This window comes from Megascapheus bottae, chromosome 3, assembly GCF_031878675.1.
Source record: "Megascapheus bottae isolate mThoBot1 chromosome 3, mThoBot2.hap1, whole genome shotgun sequence".
NCBI lineage: Eukaryota > Metazoa > Chordata > Mammalia > Rodentia > Geomyidae > Megascapheus > Megascapheus bottae.
In genome coordinates, this window is record NC_143511.1 from 2,515,152 (window position 1) to 2,535,943 (window position 20,792).

The window sequence follows — 20,792 nt, forward strand, 5'->3', positions numbered from 1 at the left end:
GCCCGAGGTCCGCGGCCCCCTGGGCGGCCCTGCACCCGTTACCGCTGAGGTGGTGTGTTCTGCAGCCCCCGCTCCCTGGGCCAGCCGGCTCCGGCGTCTTCTGGCTCCCCGTTTGCTCACCCGCTCCCTCCTGCTCGCCTGAGTCACCGCCGCCGCCGCCATGGCCGAGAGTGGAGAAAGCGGCGGCCCTCAGGGCTCCCCGGACAGCGCGGCCGAGGGTGCCGGCGCCCCCGCGGCCGCCGCCGCCGAGCCCAAGATCATGAAAGTCACGGTGAAGACCCCGAAGGAGAAGGAGGAGTTCGCCGTGCCGGAGAACAGTTCCGTCCAGCAGGTGAGGCCGCCTGGGGCTCGGCGCGGCTGGGCTCGGCTGGGCGCGGGGGCTGCGCCGGAGACGGTTTGGGAGAGGCCCGGAGGGGGTCGGTCCCGAGGCGGACCTCGGCCATGGTCCTTGCTCTCGCCCCGAATGAGGTCGCCCCCCCAAGTTGACGGGGTTCGCCCCTGTTGGGCCGCCGGTCTGTGGCGGGGCCGCGCGGCCTGCTGAGCTGCTGTCGCGGAGCCCCGAGCTTTTTCAGCGTCCCCGGACCCTCCCGACCTCCTCCCTTGCCGGCGCTTCACAAAGGAAAGGGACCCACGGGCTGACTGCGGCCCGGGCGGAGGCTGGGCGGAGGCCAGGGTTGTCGCCTTCGCCAGGGCTGCGGTGTTGTTCCACGATCAAGGGGGAGTGGGGGGGTGGGGAGATGGTGGTGGGAGTGTTCATTGTTTTACCTGCCTGCGGGTTAGCGTGAGTTGGGGGGGGTGAAGTGCCTTTGCACATCTCGTTCTGCATTCTGAATGCTGAACGCTGGCTCTCCTATTTTCCAGCCTTTTATTAAAAAAAACTACCTGTGACGTAGAAATTATTTTCAGGCTGTTAATCTTAATAGTACTAGGTTTAAGAGGAAAGTGAATGACTTTGATTCATTGAAGACTTGCGGTTTCATTTTTATTGTATTTGCCCTCTCTCAGATAACCAGTCATTTGGGTGGGTTTTTGTTGGATTTTTTTTTTTTTTCCTAAGAGGGGTGGGCAAACTAAATGAAAGGAAAGTTACTGTTAATGGAGACTTACCAAATAATTTACTGCTGAAAGCCTGTTTAGGAGGGCAAGTTTTGCAGCACAGTACGAATCTTGATGGAATTGAGTGACTTTCTTTATATTTTATTGTGAAATATATCCTGGAGTGATTTTTAGTACTTATCGACTTGATCTCTGGCAATCTCATGTGCGGAAGCAGTTAACGATTACAGAAATGTACCTTAAAGTTTTTCCAGGGTTTATTTCGTTCCAAAGGCAGTGTGTTTCATGAAGCCAAACGGTGTGAAACATCAGTTGAGAGGAAACCTTTCAATATCAACTAAATTATTACTCTTCTCTCTCAATGCCTTTACAGAAGTTTTCCTTAATATTTTATTTTCCAGTATATGGAAGTTGAAAGAGTTGGACAGCAAACATCTATATGTCCATCTCCTATAGTTAACGTTTTTCTGTATGTGGATTCATCTTAACTCAGGTTTCCACATTTCAGAGTTGCAAATATCAGCATGTCACCCCAAAAAGGCACTTCAGCAATGTGCATATAATAAACTGAATTCAGCTTTATTTACTTACTTAGTAAATTTGCCACCTGGTGAAAAAACATGTTTGCTATTCTGAGTTTTCATAAGTTTTTGCACTTGTGTCACTCAAGCTCTTAACAAGGTGTAGAATAATATAATTGACTAGGAAGTTTTCCTCTTGCTTCCTCCCTTGTCAGTTCAGTTGCTAACATTGTGATTTTTTTTTTTTCCCCTACCAGAGATTAGATTTGCCTGCTATAGAACTGAACAGAAACAGGTCATATAGTATACACGTATCTGGGAGATTTTATCCTGTGTATGCCCTATCTAACTTAGGGACTTGCCTGCTAGGCAGATGTTTCACCACTTCATTACAGCCCAATCCAGTATTTGTGTTATTGCCAGGTAGTTTTTCACATGCTCTCTTGAGGGTCAGCTGTTTCCAGCTGTTTTTATTTCAGTTAGGTGAGCAGTCTTATACAGGTTCTTTTGGGAACATATGCTTTTTATGTCCATGGTCAAATACTTAGAAGTGGAGTGGTAGGTAATGGGGCTGGTCAATGTTTATTTAATTTTTTTGTTCTATTTTATGATTCCACCAGTGATGCATATGGCTTGCTACTATTTCATGTATTTGCTAAGATTTCATGTTATCATTGTTTTTAATTTTAACTTTTGTGGAGCCATATTGTTTAGAAGCCCTTGGTTCTTTCTAAGATTATCCCTTGTGAAGGCCTCTATCATCCTGGCTACTTTCAGCATTTTTCTGAAAAAGATAAAAAAAATAATTTTTTTAAGAAAAAGTCATTTAACTATTTATGAAGGTTAAAAAATTAACTTACATTACTTATGGGGGGGGGTGAGAAATTTCACTGTTAATAGTTCCTCTTGTGGCCACTGGAGCCACACTCCAGTCTTATCTCTTCCCTCCTGCCCTGTTAATTTATCTGGCCTCTTGAAGAGCTAGTAGATTTATAGGTGTGAGCTATTAGTGCCTAGCTCCATATAGGTGTGTGCACTCTCCCATGTGCCTTCCCCCTATCGCTTCAATGGATTCCCCATCATTGGTTCTTTCTGCTTGCTTGTTTTTGCTCACACCTGGCTCTCTACCAAGCCTCTACTTCCAGCTTTTTTTTTTTTTTTTTGGTGGGTCATGGGGCTAACTCTGGGCCTGGGCACCCTCCCTGAGCTCTTCAGTTCAAGGCTACTGCCCTACCCCTTGAGCCACAGTCCTACTTCCTGTTTTCTAGAGGTTAATTGGAGATAAGAGTCCCATGGACTTTAGTGCCTGGGCTGGCTTTGAACCTTGATCCTCAGATCTCAGCCTCCTGAATAGCTAGAATTACAAGCGTGAGCCACTGTGCCTGGCTTACTTCCAGCTTTTTGATGATTAATTGGGCCAGGCACTTGTGGCTCATGCCTGTAATCCTAGCTATTCAGGAGGCTGAGATCTGAGGATTGTTTTCCAGGCCTGTCTGGGCGGGCTGGAAAGCCCTTGAGACTTATTTTCAATAAACCACAAGAAAACTGGAAGTAGGACTGTGGCCCAAAGTGGTAGAGTGCTAGCCTTGAGCAAAAGGAGCTCAGGGACAGTGTCAAGGCCCACAACAATGACAAAAGTCTCTTGGATCTCTTGAACTTTGATCATCAGTCTCCTGAGTCACTTGGTTGGGATTATGGACATGAACCATTGATGCCTGGCTTGTTTCTGCTTCTTAGCTATTATAAATATACTTCTATGAAGAATTTTTTTTTTTCTTTGCCAGTCCTGGAGCTGGAGCTTAGAGCCTGGGCACTGTCTCTGAGCTTCTTTTGCTCAAGGCTAGTCCTTCTACCACTAGAGATATGGCACTTTTCTGGCCTTTTCTGTTTACATGGTACTCAGAAATCGAACCTAGGGCTTCATTCATGTTAGGCAAGCACTCTACACCTAATTCACATTCCCAGCCCACATTCATAATTGTTGTTGTTGGTAGTGGTGGTGGTGGGGCTTGGCCTTGGTGCTGTCCCTGAGTGCTTTTGTCCTAGGCTTTGCCACTTTGAGCCAGAGCACCACTAACAGTTTTCTGGTGGATAATTGGAGATAAGAGAAATGAATTTTCCTGCCCAGGCTGGCTTCCAGCCATGGTCTTCAGATTCAGATCTCAGCCTCCTGAGTAGCTAGGATTACAGAAGGCATGAGCTAGTGTTGCCTAGCTTGTTCATAAATTTTTGTGTGGGCATAATATCTTCATTTTTCTTGAATGTATACCTAAGGGGTAGAATTGCTGGGTTACATGGTAGCTCTTTAACTTTTTGAAGAACTAGCAAATTATTTTTCAAAGTGACCATATACCATTCCACGTTTACCCCCAGCATGCATGAAGATTCCAGATACCACATTTTCACTAACATTTGTTACTCTTCTTTTTTTTTTTAAAAAATTATTATTATTACAGGCTTCTTAGTTGGGGATGATATTTACTTTGGTATGGCTACTTGAGTACTACTCTAATAAGACTACAATAGTCATCTGGCGGGGGTGAGAGAGTTGTGGGGGGTGTCTCCAATACTCTAATCATGAACTCAAGCTACTCTGATAAAAATTTTCACATTTACTCTATCTTCCAGTTTTCTTTTTTTTCCCAGAAGAATACTAGCATATATATCCCCAGTTCTGGGGCTTGAACTCAGGGCCTAGGCACTGTCCCTGAGCTATTTTTTATTTTATTTTTTTGCCAGTCCTGGGGCTTCAACTCAGGGCCTGAGCACTGCCCTTGGGCTTTCTCAAGGCTAGAGCTCTACCACTTGAGCCATAGCGCCACTTCCAGCTTTTTCTATGTATGTGGTACTGAGGAATCGAACCCAGGTCTTTGTGCATGTTAGGCAAGCACTCTACCACTAGGCCAAACTCCCAGCCCAATGGTCTGGCTTTTTCTATATATGTGGTACCTAGGAATTGAACCGGGTCTTTGTGCATGCTAGGCAAGCACTCTACCACTAGGCCACAATCCTGGCCCCTGTCCCTGAGCTTTTGTGCTCAAGGCTATTGCTATTCCACTCTAGCCACAGCACCAGTTCTGGCTTTTCCTGTGTATGTGGTACTAGGGAATAGAACCCCAGGCTTCATGCATGGTAGGCAAGCACTCTACCACTAAGCCATATTCCCAGTCCTCACATTTCTGTGTTTTTGTTTTTGTTTTTTGCCAGTCCTGGGCTTAAGCTCAGGGCTTGAGCACTGTCCTTGGATTTTTCTCAAGGCAAGAACTCTACCACTTGAGCCTCAGCACCACTTCTGGCTTTTTCTAAGTATGTGGTACCAAGGAATCGAATCCGGGTCTTGGTGTATGCTAGGCAAGCACTCTACCACTAGGCCAAACTCCCGGCCCCAAATTTCTGGATTCTTTTAGGTTAATATTTTTCAGATTATGAGACTGACGTGCTGCCCACTGTGCGAAGAGGACAGATTAGGCAAATATTTTTTAAAGAGTTTTTTTTTGGGGGGGGGCAGTCCTGGGGCTTGAGCACTGTCTTTGTTCTTAGTCAAGGGCTAGATCTCTACCACTTGAGCCACAACACCACTTCTAGCTTTTTCTATGTATGTAGTACCAAGGAATTGAACCAGGGGTCTTCCTGCATGTTAAGCAAGCACTCTACCACTAGGCCAAACTCCTGGCCATTTCAAAAAAATGTTTTTTAAGTTTTAATTTCTAATACAGTAAATATAAGTGGATAAAACTCTAATTTTGAAGTGCTATCTTTAAACCAGAAGTATTTGCAGAGTATTTAATTAAAGTATTTAATTAATAGAGGACTACCATGCGGGACGCCATGGCTCACACCTGTAATCCTACTCTGGAGGCTGAGATCTGAGGATCAAGGTTCAAAGCCAAAAAGATCTGAGACTCTTATCTCCAATTAACCTCTAGAGAAAGGGAAGTGGGCCTTGACAAGCTGAAGAGCTCTGGGACAGCGCCTAGGCTGAGTTCAAGGCCCCATGACCCACAAAAAAAAAAAAAACCTAAATAAAATAAAGAGGACTACTAAGTTGCCATTATTATTTCGACTAGAAATTATAGTATGTCTTCTGTCAGTCTCCCTACTTTTCCATAAGTCCCTCATTCTCCCCATTCATGGAAATTATTAATCAGATCATGTCATTCTGAATAAAAATATGGCTTCTCTTCGATCTTAGCATCTGTTATTTGGTATTGAGGCCCTATGTGGTAACTCTGGCCTACATTTCCATTCTCTGCTGATTTCTTCTTGCTCTCTTGTTTACTGCATTGTCTTTATAGTTCTTTCCCTGTTATTACATTGTTCTCTTCTGCCTCAGGACATTGGTACAGCTTGTTCTTGCTACTTGGCTTGCCTCCCAATCTTTGTTAGGTCCCACTGATCCTTCAAATCACAGTGCAAAGGTCAATTTCTCAAAGAACTATTCCTCATTGTCCAGACTGGATTGGGATTCTCTGGTACTTTCTCATACCGTGTGCGTGTGCGTGTGTGATGGTGCTTAAACTCAGTGCCTTGGACTAGACTTTCTTTTTTTTTTTTTGCCAGTCCTGGGCTTGAGCTCAGGGCCTGAGCACTGTCCTTGGACTCTCTCAAGGCTAGAGCTCTACCACTTGAGCCTCAGAACCACTTCCGGCTTTTTTCTATGTATGTGGTACCGAGGAATCGAACCCGGGTCTTCATGCATGCTAGGCAAACACTTTAACCACTAGGCCAAACTCCCGGCCCCTGGACTAGACTTTCTTGTTCATAGTTGTGACCTGTCACTTTAGCCAGCTCTTCTGTTCTGACATTTTCCTGGAGATGGAGTCTTTCAGATTTTTCTGCCCAGGCTGGCTTTGAACCAAGGTCTTTCAGGTCTCAGCCTCCTGAGTAGCAAGGATTATTTATGCTCTGATGAAAAATGTATATTTATGTCATTAATTCTCTGCTAGAGAAGGACTGAGTTACATAGTGTTTCCATAACTTAGCATGTAGTATAGAGTTAGTGAACACTTGTTTACAGTTGAATCTAGAACGTTATGCACAGTAATGCATACGTAATAACTACTAGTTGATAAACCTTGACCAAATTCCATATGTATATAATCTCATAACTTCAGTACTCTGGAAGCTTCATTGTAAGCTGTTCTCCCCCGTCATCTGGCGGGGGTGGGAGAGTTGTGGGGGGTGTCTCCAATACTCCTCTAATCATGAACTCAAGCTACTTTGATAAAAATTTTCACATTTACTCTATCTTCCAGTGTAATTGTCAGAAAAATGAGCATTGTACTTTGGCAGAGGCTTTAAAAGGTGAGATAACTGCAAGATACATAATGTACTTGTTTATATGAGACTGAGTGATTTGCAAAAATTTAGAGCTGCTGTGCATTACTGTTTTCTTTTTTTTCCCAGAAGAATACTACCATATATATATCCCCAGTTCTGGGGCTTGACATCAGGACAATGCTTGAATGCCTCAAGATGTTGGTTCTTGCTTCTTTCTCTGCTTGGACATTATTCATCTTGAATAGGCTTTTGTAGCTAATTTATAGAAGGGCAGAAGATGATTTACATAATATCAATTGTTAAAGATAGCTAATGACTAATTGGTTTAGATGTATAATTAGTGAAAGATTGGTAAATGTTTATCAACCAGTTCTTCAGGAAAAGCAGCCCTGATTTGTAGTGTTTAAGAATGATTCCCATGATGTAAGAATTCTTACCACTGTAGATTTTAAGCTACTAGTAATTAGACCAGCTCAAAAAAATTAATTAAAAAAATTAAGTAACCATTACATACAGTAGATAGCATAAGGCAGGGGTCAACAAGCTAGTGAATTTACTTTGCCACCACCAACTAATTATTACCATCATTTCTATTATGTTTGGATTCTTTTCAAACAGACCATCTGGTCCACAGAGCCAAAGATATTATGTAACACTTTGCAGAAAGTTTGCAAAAGTTTTAGGTCTTACATTTCTACATCTTATTATCAAAACCCTTCTCATGCAGGGTACTGGTGAGTCACAAGGTGTAGTCCTACTTATTCAGGAGGCTGAGTTCTTAGCATTGCAGTTCTGAGCCAGACCAAGAAGAATGTCTGAGATTTATATCGCCAATTAACCACCACCAAAAAGCTGTAAGTGGAGCTATAGCTCAAGTGGTAGAGCAACAGCCTTGAGTGAAAAAGCTAACACCCAGGCACTGAGTTCAAGCTCCAGTACTGGCTCCAAAAAGAAAACCCACCAACTCATTGGGAATTTTTACCATGATATGCATACAATACAGTCTAGTAAAAATGTGAGTTACATAACTTTTCTTTAAATACTTAATTCATTAAAGTTTTGCTTTTTTTGGGTGTTAAAAATACATGAAACAGCCAGGTGACAGTGGCTCATGCCTGTATCCTAGCTATCAGGAAGCTGAGATCCGAGGATCCTGGTTCAAAGCCAATTGGGGCGTGAAGTCTATGATACTCTTATTTCCAATTAACCACCAGAAAACCAGAGTGGCACTGTGGCTTAACTGGTAGAATCCTAGCTTTTAGCTAAAGAGCTCAGGGACAGTGCCCATGCCCGGAGTTCAACCCCTGTAACCAACAAAAAACAAACAAAAAAACTAGGAAACATATATATATATTTTTTGAGGCGCTATGTGGTTCAGATTGGTCTTGAACTTAAAATTTTACTGCCTCGGCCCACTCAGTTCTGGGTTTACAAGAATGCCCCCAGCTATTTTTAGTATTTATTCATGGATATTGCTCTGCCAACTGTATTTTATCATTTTCCTTCTACAGAATTCTTTTTATCTTAGGATTGAAAACTCACCTAATAAGTTATCTTTTTTTTAGGGAAATATGAGATTCATATTTTATTTACAATTTACATATATTTATTTACAATTTAGAAAAATACAGAATGTCTCCCATAAACTCTTCTTTGGGAGAAAAAAAGCAATATAAAGATGTACCTGCTGGCTCTGCAGGGACATATGGTGAAAGGAGTTCATGCCATTGTTTCCTTAAACAATGATTTTTCTTATTTAAATTAAGTAAAATAAAACACCATGATTTCTTCATATTGCACATGTGACAGAATTAACAATAAAAATAACTTTTCAAAAGTACAGTCTCTGGTTAAATGTATGAGGTGACCAGGATTTCACTTTCCGTCAGTGACACAGTCCCTGATCACCAACAGTGAGAACCTCTGAGCAAAGAGCTTAATACTTATCCCGTGCCTTCTCGGGGAATGGAAAGACCCCAATCTTTAAGGGCCTGAACTTTCAGCTTCTCAGCCTCCAACTTGGTTTTTGTTCTACCCTTTGTTCTTCTAGGATCTCTTCAATAGACACTTGTTGCAGAGTGGTGTGTTACTTTCCTTTACCAAGTCTATTTCTCCTAGTAGGACCACATTTTCTCCTCTAACCACAAAAATACCTCGAGGAATATTACCATATTTTTTTGCCCACATGAATACGTTTCACAGTCGGATGTAGCACCAAGTTAGCAAACTGATCGATGCTTCTTAAAAATCCTGTAAGTGTCCTTCCATCTCAAAGTAGGACCAAGTGTCTTTTGTCTATGACCTTCATGAGGCTAGTAGTGCCGGGCATGTAGTTCATTTTGAGCTGAGGTAAAGTTGCAATGAGCAGCGGCATGGGCCAGCACTTCTAACAGCTCTTCCCTACCCCTTACTGCATTGTTGCCCAGAGGTGACTAGGACGCAAATCTCACGCCTGCAGTCCACAAGTTTGCCCTGGCTCCTAAAAAGTTATCATTCATCCATTCTTCTGTCTCCACTAATTTGACTATTTTTTGAATTTCACAGAAGTAGAATCAAATCATACAATATTTGAAACTTTGTGATTGGTCTGTTTTGTACTTACCTATTTAATTTATTCATTCATTTGTGGTCACTTGGGTAGCTTTTGTCTTTTAGCTTATAAATTTTTATTTTATTTTTAGGGAGGTACCGGGGGTACCCCATAAGCCATACTTTCAGTCTAGCCTTTTGGAGATAGAATCTCACAGAATCACACAATTTTTTTTCCCTTATCTCCCCAAACTGCCTTCAAATGAAAATTCTCCAGGTCTCAGCCTTCTGAGTAAGCTAAGATTACAAATGTGGGTCACTGGTGCCCAACCTAGCTTGTGATTGTAAAGTGTCTTTCTTAACATATTGAAAGGTGTTTCCTCAGTATGTAAGTGATACAAAGTTTTTGGAATTTTTTGTGTGTGTGTAGGGGCAATATTGGGGGGGTTGACCTTGGGGTCTCTTGTCATACTTGCTAGGCAGGTGTGTTACTGCTCTGAGTTACCTGTGCTTTTCTATGCTTTGCTTTTTTTTCAGATGAGATTTTGCAATTTTGCTTGGGGTAGGCCTCAGATCATGTCCTCCTGCCTTTTACATAACCAGAATCGGACACTCTTGACCCATGTCCCCAACTTAGTGGCTGAGATGGGGGGACTCAATAACTTTTTTTTGTCAGGGCTAAAATAGAACCCCTGTCCTTTGAATCCTGACTATGTAATAGCTGGGATTACAAGCATAAACCTCACAGCTGCCCCATTTTGCATTTTTATGCCAAGTCTTTAAAATTTCTTGTGTATTTTACATTGTTACATGGCTAGCCCTGTTGTATAGCTAGTAACTACCAAATTAGAATAGCTAGAAAAGCTTTTGACTTTCAAATACTTGCCATATATCTTTTCACTGTATTTTAGTCATTTGTGGTGTTCTCTCATAGATTACTAGTTGTTTTCTCCTCAATCTGGTTCTTTGTAAATGTTGCTAAGGCAGGTTATGTAAGTGTTAGTGTGTATTTTTACTAAGACATAGTCCTTCTCTCCCTCATCTTTGGGATTCAACCAGTGCCTTTAAATGCTGTAACACTTGAGCCTCATATCCAGTTCTTTTGCTTTTATTTTAGTTTTGAAGCAAAGTCTGACTAACTGCTCAGGCTGGTCTTGAACTCAAAATCATGTCTCCACCTTCCAGTTAGCTAGTATTATAGGTGTGCAGTGTACCACCACACCTGACTGTGGTCTCTTAGATTTCACAGCATCTTTGTGCTGAGTATTATCAGCTACCGTCCTTACCTCTGGGCCTGGGTGTTGTCCCTGAGCTCTTCAGCTCAAGGCTACAACCCTGTTCTTGAGCCAAGCCCATTTTCTAGAGGTTAATTGTAGATAGTCTCAGATCCTTTTGTGCCCCAGCTGGCTTTGAACCTTGCTCCTCAGATCTTAGCCTCCTGAGTAGCTAGGATTACAGGCGTGAGCCACCACACCCAGCTTTTTTTTTTTTTTTTTTTTAAATTGTTGGGGGTAATGTATAGAGGCGTTACAGTTACATTTGCCAGATAAGTAGGTGCATTACTTCTCACACATTGATGCCCTTCTCATGTTTTTGTCTCCATTTCTGTCCCCTCACTCGCTCCCAATCATCTTGTTTCCCCCATTCCCTTTCTTATTTCAAGTAAACAAATAAAAACATATATACAATATACCACGTAACAAAGTCAGATACAGTAACAATATGAGATTAATCTCCAGTTTTCTTAATGGATAGAGCTTTTATATTTCAAAGTAGGAAGTGTGGAACCTGCAATCCTAGGTACCCAGGAGGCTGAGATCAGAAAAATCACAGTTTAAAGTCAGTGGGAAGTCTGCAAGACTCTTTATCTCCAGTTAACCAGTAAAAAGATGGAAATGAAGCTGTGGCTCAAATGGTAAAGCACTGACCTTGAGTACAAAAGGTTAGGGACAGGGCTGGGAGTTTGGCCTAGTGGTAGAGTGCTTGCCTAGCATGCACAAAGACCTGGGTTCGATTCCTTGGTACCACATACTTAGAAAAAGCCAGAAGTGGTGCTGAGGCTCAAGTGGTAGAGTTCTATCCTTGAGAGAAAAAAATCCAAGGACAGTGCTCAGGCCCTGAGCTTACGCCCGGACTGGCAAAAAAAAAAAAAAAAAAAAGGTTAGGGACAGCACCCAGGCCCTGGAGGTTCAAGGCTCAGTGGGTGCTTGGTGTGTGTGTAAAAAGGACCCTGTAGAGAAGAAGATGTTACTTTATTTAAAGTGGTTCTTCCCAGAAAGGTAATCACCTGTATACTCATATATTATAATTTTATTCCTATTAAACAAGGGAATCACTATCCACACCTATCTTTAGCTTACTTGCTTTTTTTGGTTTGTTTTTACTTATCTTGACATTTTACTAGTGCCTTTTGGGGTATTTTTGGTAGTAGTAATAAGTTTTGAAGTCAGGCCTCATGCTTACTGAGCAGTCTTACTTGAGCTATACCCTCAGACTTTTTTGCTTATGTGTTCTTAGGTTCTTGGTCTCTTTCTCCAGTATCCTCTGTTTCACCAATACTTGGGTTTGAATTCAGCTCTCATATTTGCTCAGCTTGCTTGCAGAGCTAGTGTTTTGCTGGTTGAGCTATGCCTCCAGCTCATGTTTAGTTTTCAGATAGGATCTTTTCTTGTTTGGGTTGACTTATACTACAATTCTCCTTTATATCTGTGTGATGACAGGTGTGCCACCACACCCAGTGTTTTTTCTTGAGATGGGAGGGTCTTGTTCTTCAAATATACAGTCCTCCAGATTTCTACCTCCCAAGTAGCTAGGATTTATATCATCATGCTCAGCCATTTTACTAGTTACTCCTGTGTGTTCTGTTAGGGTTTACTGATTTTGAGAAAGGGGAAAAAATGAGTTGGCATGTTGTTAGTTAATAATAAAAGATTGAAATATTTTCAATCTTGGGGTATGTGAATGTTGGGATTGGGAAAATCTGACAGTAGATGTGGAACTGTGTCTAAGCTTCATGGTTGCTTGTGTGTGTGTGTGTATGTGTGCACACAGTGTGTTTCTGTCCACCCTGGTGCTGGGGCTTGAACTCAGAACCTAGGTGCTACTACTGTCCATGAGCTTTTTCATTCAAGGCCAGTGCCTTGAGCCACACTTGAGCCACAGCTCTATTTCTGGCTTTTTTGCTGGTTAGTTGGAGATTAATGTCTTGTGGAACTTCCTGCCTGGTCTAGCTTACAACTATGATCCTCAGATCTCAGCCTCCTGAGTAGCTAGGATTCTAGGTGTAAGCCACCAGTGATTGTCTTGTTACATATTTTTTTTTAAGTGATGTAATTCTTCCTTCACTAGATTGTTTAGAAGATTTCATAAAATACTTGGCTAGTGATTATATCCTTTATTTGTATTAGGTCTTTTTCTTTGTACCCTCTTGGTCTCTATTTAGTTTGAAGATTTTGCAACAGAGGACCCACATATAGGTAGGTGGGTGAGAGGACTTTGTGTCCACATACAGATGATGGAAAAACACTCAGTTTGTTGAAAATTGAAAAGTGTAACAGACAGAACTTTCTTATGAATGGCTTGTTTAATAGGATTTTTTTTTTTTTTTGCCAGTTCTGGGGCTTGGATTCAGGGCCTGGACACTGTCCTTGGACGCTTTTTGCTCAAGGCTAGTGCTCTGCCACTTGAACCACAGCACCATTTCCTGCTTTTTCCTGTGTATATGGTACCTAGGAATCAAACCCAGGGCTTCATGCATGTTACCTGGGAACCCCCTTAATAAGAATGTTTTTAAAGTGACATATGGATGGTTTTTAAGTTACATTAGCAATATTGAATAAAAAATGGATCAAGATATTCTTGGAGAATTTTAATAGAACATGTTTGAATATATTACTTTGACTTATATTTAGAAGCATTGTAAGTACGTGTTGATGTTTTTGATTATAGAACTCTGTGTGTGTTGGAGGGGTCATATCACTGTGTATCCCAGGCTGGTGTGGAACTTAACAGTTTTCCTGCTTCAGCCTCTTGAGTGTTTGGGATTGTAGGCCCATACCCACCATGCCTTTTTCTTCCCTGCAGATATTTAATAGGGAGGGATATAGTCCAACTACTGAAAGATGTTTGGATTGTGGAATATTTTGTTATTTTAAAGGAACAGCAGATGTAGGAACAAATATGTTTATTTTTATTTATTTTTTTGTTGGTCGTTGGGCCTGAGCACTGTCCCTGAGCTCTTCAGCTCAAGGCTACCACCTTATCCCTGGGCCTGGGCATAGTCCCTGAGCTCTTCAGTCAGGTGGATGTTTTGTTCATTTGTATGTGTATTCTGAGGATTGAACCCAGGATTTCCCATGCTACTACTGCTGAGCTATATCTTCAACCTCAGTTCTTTTAAGTTTATCTTTATAGAAGTTAGCCATATGTGAATCTCTGTCTGAGTATAGGTACTACACCCAGGTAATTTACACACATCTCTTAATTCTGCCATCGGCCTGCAAAATAAATAGTATCTCCATTTTACTACTGAAGAACCAAGGCTCAGAGACAAGTAACATCCCCAGTTTACACAACTATAAAGTGGCAAAAGCAAGATTTGAACCAAGGTATGCATGTCAGAAAAACATTCTTCCCTTGTATGGTAACACTTTGAATTTCATCTGTTACCTCCATACTTGTCTCCTTTTCTTCCCCAAGACAGAACCAGGGAAAAAATAAATTGGACCCTGAACAGGTGAAATTGACATTATATAAACGGATAGACCAAATCTTTTGTATTGTCACTTCCAGACAACATTTCAAATTCTTTTCACACTGTGTTTTTCTTTCCCTTTGTTAAGCAGATACAGGACACATTAAATATCTTGTGGAAGTTATCCTTATATTGCATATTTGATATGCACATCAAGAGCTCAACATTATCAAAATGTTAGATTTAGTAGGGTGCTCACACGGGGGTAAATTTCAGTTAGTTGGAGAATCTACTGATGTAAAACATCAGACTTTTGAATGATACATAAAATATTTTGTCTATAGTGGGTTGGTTTTCATATCATTAAATTGTTTGTTCAAGGTTCACTAATTTTGATTTTTATAGTTATCACTTTTCCACTCTTTGTCCTGTTGATTATTATTATAGGTTGTCAGGGTAAGCCTTGAACATTTATAGGAAATATTGGTATTTTAGAGGCCCCTGTCCTCCCTTCCCCCCTTTTTTTCAGTCATGGTGTCTGAACTCAAGGATTGGGCACTATCCCTGAGCTTTTTCTTTTTCAAGGCTAGTGCTCTACCACTTTGAGCCACAGCCCCACTTCCAGTTGTTAGATAGTTAATTGGAAATAAGAATCAAACAGCTTTTCCTGCCTGGGCTGACTTGAAACTGTGTTGCTTATATCTCAACTTCCTCAGTAGCTAAGATTACAGGTGTGCCTGGATTTAGAGACCATTTAAAAATATTATTGTTTTAATTTTGAGTTAATGGTGGCTACATGGACTTAAGAACAAAAATAAGTATATTCTAGTTCTCTAATGGGAATGACAAATCCTTTCTTTGTGGATCTGAATATGCCAGATAGGTGAACATGGTTTGGGTAGTTTGCTTCAGTAAGTTTTATTATATATTATCTCCATCAGTGTGCTGCCTCTGTCAAAAGCAGTGTGCTAATTTTCCCATGGAAATACTTAGCTCTTTTTTTTTTCCCCTTGCTTTGCTGGTTGTTGGGCTTGAACTCTGACCTGGGCACTGTCCCTGAGCTTCTTTTGCTCAAGGCTAGCTCTACCACTTAAATCACAGTGCCACTTCCAGATTTTTTGAGTAGTTGATTGGAAATGAAAGAGTCTCAGACTTTTTTGCCTGGGCTGGCCTCATACTGTGATCCTAATAGCCTCCTGAGCTAGGATTATGGGCGTGAACCACTAGTTTCTGGCTCCCATCTGTCTGTCTATTTTGTCAGTCATGGGGCTTGAACTTTGGGCTTGGGTGCTCTCCCTGAGCTCTTCAGCTCAAGGCTAACACTCTACCACTGGAGCCACATTGCCACTTCTGTGCCTGGACTGACTTTGAACCATGATGCTCAGATCTCAGCTTCCTGAGTAGGATTACAGGCATGAGCCCACCAGCACCTGACTGTGTCTTTTTTTTTTTTTTTTTTTGCCAGTCCTGGGCTAGAGCTCTACACTTGAGCCTCAGCACCACTTCCAGCTTTTTTCCCCTATGTATGTGGTACCGAGGAATCGAACTCAGGTCTTTGTGCATGCTAGGCAAGCACTCTGCCACTAGGTCGAACTCCTGGTTCCACTGTGTTTATTTTTTAATATGGATAATTTCAAACATAGAAAGTAGCATACATAGCATATTTACCCTCCAAGGTATATCCCCAGCAAACCAAAACAACAGCAGCAAAAAAAATTCAGAAAGTAGAGATAATAATAGTGCTATTCTATCTACCATGTATTCTTTATTCAGCTTAGATAGTTTTGCAGAGAATCTTGTTTTAGCATTGCTTTCCCTTAAGGATTCTCCTCTTGCTCCGTTATTGTAGAATCTCTTGTACATCTTATTAGCTTATCATTTAATATTTGAACATATATCATTAAAAGATTAAAAATTCTCTTGTGCAAACTCGATCACTAGCTCTGCATAATGTAGCAGAAGCTAAGGGAACCAGGTTTGCTAAAGTAATTGTGGTGATGGAAAGTATTTGCCTCAAGCTACTGAGGTGGCTCCTCCCATCCTAGAACAGGTAAAAAGAAAAATAAACTCTTTAAAAACTGTTGGCAGGGGCCGGGAGTTTGGCCTAGTGGTGGAGTGCTTGCCTAGCATGCACGAAGACCCTGGTTCGATTCCTTGGTACCCAACATATATAGCAAAAAGCCAGAAGTGGTGCCGAGGCTCAAGTGGTAGAGGGCTAGCCTTGAGAAAAGTCCAAGGACAGTGCTCAAGCCCTGAGCTCAAGCCTAGGACTGGCAAAAAAAAAAAAAAAAACTATTGGCAGTATATTATCTTGCCTTTTTACTTACTGCTTTCATTTCATCACTTATCACTGCATAAAATTGTTCAGAGGTCTCAAAAATACTTTTAGCATGAATTTACAAGACTTTATAATTACCTCATTTCCCTTGCCCGTTTACCATGCCTTTCTCCTGTGATTCATTCTGTGATTTTTTCCATATATTTTTATTGTAATTAATAGAAGGGTTACATTATATTCATCAGATAGAAGGTACATTACTTCACATACATTGATACCCTTTCTCATGTCTTGGTCCCCATTTCCCTCCCCCTACCCCCACCCCTCATCTTGTTTTCCCCCCTTTCCTATCCTATTTCAAATAACAAAATAAAGATATATACAATATATGTGATTTTTTTTAACTGATAAGCTTGCATTGACAATATTGCTCTAAGTGCATACTTTTAATTGTGGTGTTTTGTGCATTTGACAAATATATGATGGCATGTGTTCTGCCTATTTTTCCTTCCATTCTCTGAACCCCTAACCAATGATTCTTTTACTGTCTCTCTAGTTTTTTTACCTTTCACAATATGTCGTATAGTTAGGTCATAGCCTTTTAAGATAAGCTGCTTTTACTTAGTCATAGATACTTAAAGTCCTCCATATCTTTTCATGGCTTGATAGCTCATTTCTTTTTAGTGCTGAATATTATATGGAAATGCTACAATGTATGCATTCACCCACTGAACATTATTTTCCCCCTACCCCTATGCCACTCTCCCCCCCCCCACAAGTCCTGGGCTTGAACTCAGGGCCTGGACACTGTCCTTGAGCTTCTTTGCTCAAGGTCAGCACTCTAATTTGAGCCATAGTGCTTCTTCTGGCCTTATCTGGTTTTGTTTTTTTGTTTTTTTCTTTATTCTGGGGGGGTGGGTGGTCATGGGGCTTGAACTCTGGGTCTGGGTGCTGTCCCTGAGCTCTTCAGCTAAAGGCTACTGCCCTACCCTTGAGCCACAGCCCCACTTCCCATTTTCTAGTGATTAATTAGAGATAAGAGTCTCTTGGGATTTCATGCCCTGGCTGGCTTTGAACCAAGTGTGAGCCACCATGCCTGGGTCTGGCCTTATTTGTTTATGTGGTATTGAGGAATCAAACCCAGGACTTTATGCATGATAGGTAAGCACTCTACCACTAAACCACATTCCAAGCCCTGAACATTTTTTTGCAGTTATTTATGAAGTTTTCTGCTCATACATGTGCAGGCTGTAATGTGGATAGTTTTCGGTTCATCTGAATAAACTGAAATACTGATTACTAGATTCTACTATCTTTTGAATTGATAGTACCAGTTTGCATTTCCATCAGCAGTGGTGTGAGAATTCTTGGTGCTCCACTTTGTTGCCATCAGTTGGTAATTAATATTCTGGATTTTGGCTATTGTGATAGGTTCATATAAATTTAGTTTACATTTTCCTGGTGATATGATGTGGAACATTTTATATGTCTTTGTGTTTTTGGTCACATGCCTATGAAGATCTTTGATACTTTTTTTTGGTGGGTCATGGGGGTTTGAACTGGGCCTGGGCCCTGTCCCTGAGCTCTTCAGCTCAAGGTTACTGTCCTACCCTTGACCCAAGTCCCACTTCCCATTTTCTAGAGGTTAATTGGAGATAAGAGTGTCAGGTTGGGGGCCGGGAGTTTGGCCTAGTGGTAGAATGCTTGTCTAGCATGCACGAAGACCCAGGTTCGATTCCTCGGTACCCCACATACATAGCAAAAAAAAAAAAAAAAAGCCGAAAGTGGTGCTGAGGCTCAAGTGGTAGAGTGCTAGCCTTGAGAAAGTCCAAGAACAGTGCTCAAGCCCTGAGCTCAAGCCCAGGACTGGCCAAAAAAAAAAAAAGAGTGTCAGGTCCTTTTGTGTCCAGGCTGGCTTTGAACCATGATCCTCAGATCTCAGCCTCCTGAGTAGCTAGGATTATAGGCTGGTTCATTTTAAAATTGGGTTGTTTTTTAATTACTGAGTTTCAGAACCGTTTTTGTGTATTTTGGACAATAGTCTTTCACCAAATATGTCTTTCGTAAATATTTTCTTCTGGGGTGCTGTTTAGCTTCTCATTTCTTTTTTCTTTTTTGCCAGTCCTGGGACTTGAACTCAGGGCCTGAATATTGTCCTTGGCTTTCTCAGGGCTAGAGCCACAGTGCCACTTCCGGCTTTTTCTATGTATGGGGTACCGAGGAATCAAACTAGTGTCTCTGTGCATGGTAGGCAAGCACTCTGCCATTACCAGCCCTTATCTTCTCATTTCTTGAAAGATATATTTTAAAAATTATGTGCAAATAAAAATCACTAGTTTTGAGGAATTGATAAATATTTTTTCTTTTTTCTCAGTAATGATGCCTTTCCTTTTCTGGTCTCATTGCATTGGCTAGGACTAGTCTGATGTTAAATACAAATGGTGAGGGTGGCTATCTTGCTTTTGTTCCTGATTTTTAGAGGGGATCCACCCATTTGTTTACTATTAAGTATGTTAAATGCAAAAAAATATATATAGATATTTATCTATTCAAGCCAGCACCAACCAACTCCTACTCTGAGTGCTGGGAATTAAACCCAGGAGTTTCTTCTGCATGCTAAGCAAGTACTTTACTACTACTCCTTTTTTCTAGTTTGCTTAGAATTTTGTCATGAATGAATATTGTTAAATGCCTTTTCATGGCTCTTCATGTGATTTTTTTTTCTTTGTATCTCTTCTGTATATTGTGAATTACATTGTTTTTTTTCCCCAAAATGTTGGCTTTAGCCTCACATTTCTAGGCTAAGTTCCATTTTGTCAATAAGACATTTCTTGCTGACATAAAATTAGATTGGATTTGGCGCTATTCTGTGCAGGATTTATTATTCATGTATATGAAGGAGGGATATTGGTCTATAGTGTTCTTGTATTATTTTTGTTTATGTTTTTATAAGTGATAATATTGAAGCATTTCACCCCTTCTCCCTCCCCCCCCCCTTTTTTTGGGAAGTTAAACAGCCTTTTATTCTGTGCCTAGCATGGAGAATCATACTGCCGGTCAGGGCCATCTCTAAGATGTGAGAGAGCAACCCCCCCTAATCTTACAGGCTACTTTTACAGATTACCAGCCATGTGGTTGGGCAGCCATACACAGATGGCCAATGGAATCTCAGCATACTTGAGTGATAGCTGGGGCAACCACTGACACCTTTGCTGTTTGAGCTGACTATCAGCTAGTTCAACTTCCTCAAGTTTTAGGGGAAGGTCTCCCTACAGTGGGGGAGAACTTTACATGCGGAGAGCTCCCATTATTAAGACAAGAAGCATTCCCTTTTTATAGAGGATTGAATATGTGGTAGTTTGCATCTTTCAAGGAATTGTTCAAATTGTTGATTTATTTATTTTTTTAAAGACTGGGACTTGTATATAGCTCAGGCTGGCCTAGAACCTTCAATTATTTGCCCGCAGGAGCTTAGATTACAGTCGTGAGCCACTGTTTGGCCATTGAAATGTTATCCTTTTGTGTAGTGTTACTGTTATTTTTTCTGGCACTACAGGTGTTTGAAATACAGGCCTTTCATTTGCTAGAACCATGATCCCAGTTCTGCTTTTTATTTTTCACTTGGGCTAAGTTGTTTTTTCCTCCCAATTTTTAAGTGTGTGGAAATTTAGGTTACCAATATATGACCTTTTCCTTAAATACAATCCCTTAACAATACAATCCTGAACTCAGGGTCTGGACACTTTCCTTGGGCTTTCTCAAGGCCAGGGCCACTTCTAGATGTTTCTATGTATGCAGTATGAAGAATTGAACCCAGGGCTTCGTGCATGTTAGGCAAGCACTCTACCACTAGGCCACATTCCCAGCCCCAATACAGTATATTTGAATAAGCACTGATTTAGCTGTATATTATAGCTCCTTATTTCATCTTTATTTTTGCCCAGTTGAAACTATTTTGTAATTTCCTTTTAAGACTTCTTGACCCATAAACCATTTAGAAGTGTTTTGTTTAAGTAGGGAACTTGGCAGATATTTTTCTGTTGCTGATTTCTAATGTGATCAAAAAATAAATGATAGTTATTTTTGGTTTCCAAGTTGTATACTATGACTGAGACTATGATCTGTCTTGAGTATTCCTTATGTACTTAAAAAAAAAGTTTGATTTCTTTTTGCCTGGTGGCAGGGGTAGGGTGGGGGAGAAGTCCTAGGACTTGAACGCAGTGCCTTGACACTGTTCCTGAGCTTTTGCACTCTACCACTTCAAGTACAATTCCATTTTTGGCTTTTTTTTTGCTGCTTTAACAGTCTCACAGATTTTCCTGCCCAGGCTGGCTTTGAACCACAATCCCCAAGATCTCAACCACCTCAATAGCTAGGTTTATGGGCTTAACCCACGCACAACTGATGAATTCTCCTGCTTATTATCTTTGCTTCT

General features: G+C 41.1%; 1 protein-coding gene, 1 non-coding gene and 1 pseudogene across 3 annotated transcripts in view; 2 read left to right on the plus strand and 1 right to left on the minus strand.

Moving 5' to 3' along the window:
* Positions 1-20,792, plus strand: part of Ubqln1 (ubiquilin 1) — a 45,896-nt gene continuing 25,104 nt past the window's right edge. For both annotated transcript variants that reach the window (XM_090329473.1, XM_090329474.1), the window contains exon 1: positions 1-331. In XM_090329473.1, coding sequence (XP_090185599.1) covers positions 161-331 — 171 coding nt within the window. In that variant the 5' untranslated portion in view covers positions 1-160. The remainder of the gene's footprint in view (positions 332-20,792) is intronic.
* On the minus strand, positions 8,801-9,195 carry LOC150064788 (U6 snRNA-associated Sm-like protein LSm1 pseudogene; annotated as a pseudogene).
* On the plus strand, positions 16,002-16,131 carry LOC150064789 (small nucleolar RNA SNORA66). Its single transcript, XR_016535036.1, has one exon. It is a non-coding gene; the product is annotated as a small nucleolar RNA SNORA66 (small nucleolar RNA).